The sequence below is a fragment of the Alexandromys fortis genome, unplaced genomic scaffold (genome assembly GCF_014885135.2).
Source record: "Alexandromys fortis isolate MF-2015 unplaced genomic scaffold, M_Fortis_MF-2015_v1.1 scaffold_383, whole genome shotgun sequence".
Taxonomy (NCBI): Eukaryota; Metazoa; Chordata; class Mammalia; order Rodentia; family Cricetidae; genus Alexandromys; species Alexandromys fortis.
In genome coordinates, this window is record NW_026068252.1 from 469,277 (window position 1) to 471,642 (window position 2,366).

General features: G+C 44.4%; 1 protein-coding gene across 1 annotated transcript in view; it reads right to left on the minus strand.

Annotated features, from left to right (window-relative positions):
- Positions 1-715: 715 nt before the first annotated feature.
- The window catches only part of LOC126494201 (cystatin 10-like), a 4,410-nt gene continuing 2,759 nt past the window's right edge, over positions 716-2,366 (minus strand). Inside the window, exons 2-3 of the mRNA XM_050131458.1 lie at positions 1,866-1,982; positions 716-945 (exon numbers count right to left, since the gene is read on the minus strand). Coding sequence (XP_049987415.1) covers positions 862-945; positions 1,866-1,982 — 201 coding nt within the window. The 3' untranslated portion in view covers positions 716-861. The remainder of the gene's footprint in view (positions 946-1,865; positions 1,983-2,366) is intronic.

Consider the following 2,366-nt stretch of genomic DNA (forward strand, 5'->3'; position numbering starts at 1 on the left):
ATAAGGCCTGAGAGCATCCTGTCACACTCACAGGTCACAGCAGCACGTAATATAAAGATGGGGGCAGGGTTTTGATTTGGGATTATGTCACTCCACTTTACAAGCTGATATGTGTTTTATTTATCAGGTACATACACACAGGAACACAGGCACACACAACACACACACACACATACACTTCCCAATTCTCCTTCATTTAAATTTCTAGGTCTATTATAGATAGCAATGGATGGGAATCGTTGTGTATAGAGTCTCTGGAGATTTTAGGTGTGACAATGATCTTTTTCATTGGGTCATTCACACATAAATGAGGGTGTCTAGTGTGGAACCACCATTTGCCTCACTGATTCCTTTTTGATTCCTTTACAAGATTGATTCCTAAGTTGCATGACAGCAGCTCATCATCCCTCTCTCAGCCCCATGTGCATCTCTCGGGAACCATAAACAGGTGGACAGTGGGATGCAAGCTCATCTCTACTGTATGCCCTCTAAGAACTGTGTGTCCCCTAAGGTCATGTTACTTGTGATATGCACGTGTGAGTGTGAAGCTCCATATCCTCAGTGCTCCATTCTCCTTGCACACATGCCTTGGGACAGCAACAACTCAGAAGGAGCTGGGGAAGACTTTTATTGAGAAAAGTGTGAGCAATGCTACACAGCGGTGCATTTCAAGAGCAGTAGAAGAAATCAACAAGGAATTAACCACTTAGGTGTGCAGGGTCTGTCTGCAGCATCCTGTTCTACTGATCTTTGCATTCTGAAGAGACATGACTCAGGGCTCAGATCCCTGTGTGAGGGACGGGGAACTGAAGGAGAAGCTAGAGTAGGGGAAATCAGCACAGTGCAGGGCAGTGTAGATCCTCAGGCACTGTGACAGCTGAAGTTTGTCATGGAGGTCTCATTCTCCCAGGGCACAGTGTTGATCTCGAAATTGCAGATTGCTCTCTACAAAAGGGGAAAGTGAGGAACAATCAGTTTAGGTTACAGTGAAACGGAAAAGTTGAGATGTCAGGATAGAATGGGAATCCTCTCAAGTCCCAGTTTACTCAGACTGACTCTACAGAGTCCATTCATTCTTTATCTCATTGCCTCCAGTCCTTCAAATACACATGTCCCTCACTCCTGTGGCTCATGGGATTCTGCATCCTCCTTCCTTAAGGAAGAACTTGAAGATGAGGCACAGAATCCTCAGAGTTAGTCCAGAGACAAAGACACATTGTCTCTAATTTTATACACCTCCAGAACCTGGACTAGCACTAAAAGGGTCATAAATAGAAAAATGAGGGGTATGAAAAACACTTCTGAAAATGAAAGAGTGAAGGGAGGGGTGACAAGAGGCATGCAGCTATCTCCAGAACCATAAAACTTCAAAAACTAGCTTCATCCCTAGGGAGACTAGGAGAAACAGGGACAGCATTGGAGCATTTCACCTAGAGGACTGTAGTCCCTGTGGTATCATCTGGGCAGGGGGCTCAGGCTGGAACTGAGTAAAGTTCCTCCCCTTCAGAAACTATCCCTGAAGCCGACTCCATCATTTCGGCAGACAGCATTCCTAAAAGAGGTAACACTCCAGTTCCCAGGGAAAATTCACTGAGCAATGGAATTAACAGTATGGAAAATAAACCCACTCCTCTACCACTGGATGTCAGCACCTATTTTTGTCATCATAAACTAACATCATATCATCCAAACACACCTATTCATGAACCATCATACCCCATAACAAATGCATGCTTACAGAAAATACACATACACACCTTTCTTTCGCCATATACTTACAGAACTGCACAAAACCCATCCCAGATGCATGTGCACACACCCCTGCCTTCAGGATAACTCCTGTAGGTTTTCGTCCATGTGCATACCTCCTGCTGATCTGGCTGTTCATTGAAGGGGCAAACATCCAAATCAACAGACTGGCCTTTGGGACATGTGGTTCGTCCTAACTTTATTTTCAAGTAGTAGTTCATCCCTCTCACGACCTACAGTGAAAAGAGCAGGATTACATACGTTTCATTAGTCAAGTTCATAAGCATGCATTCAGCTTAGATTACAGAGTTAATGTGTTCATAGCTTCATCCATGAACTCCCAGAACTATAACATAATAGGTTCCTTTCAATAGAGGAGCACAGGCCTGAATTGCACCTTGTTTCCTTCTGATCAAGTGTTAGAGGGTACATTGTGCTTCTGAGAAAGCAGTATCAGAAAATGGAAAGCAGAGGCCAAAGAATGAGCATTGCTTCAGTGGGCTCAAGGAGTGAAGACAAATTCTAGGGAGACAGCCAGGGGTGATAGCCACATCCCAAGGTTGCTCTAAGAACAAACAAAAGGTCTGGTTTGCACACAAGACCAACTCAACCCTGCT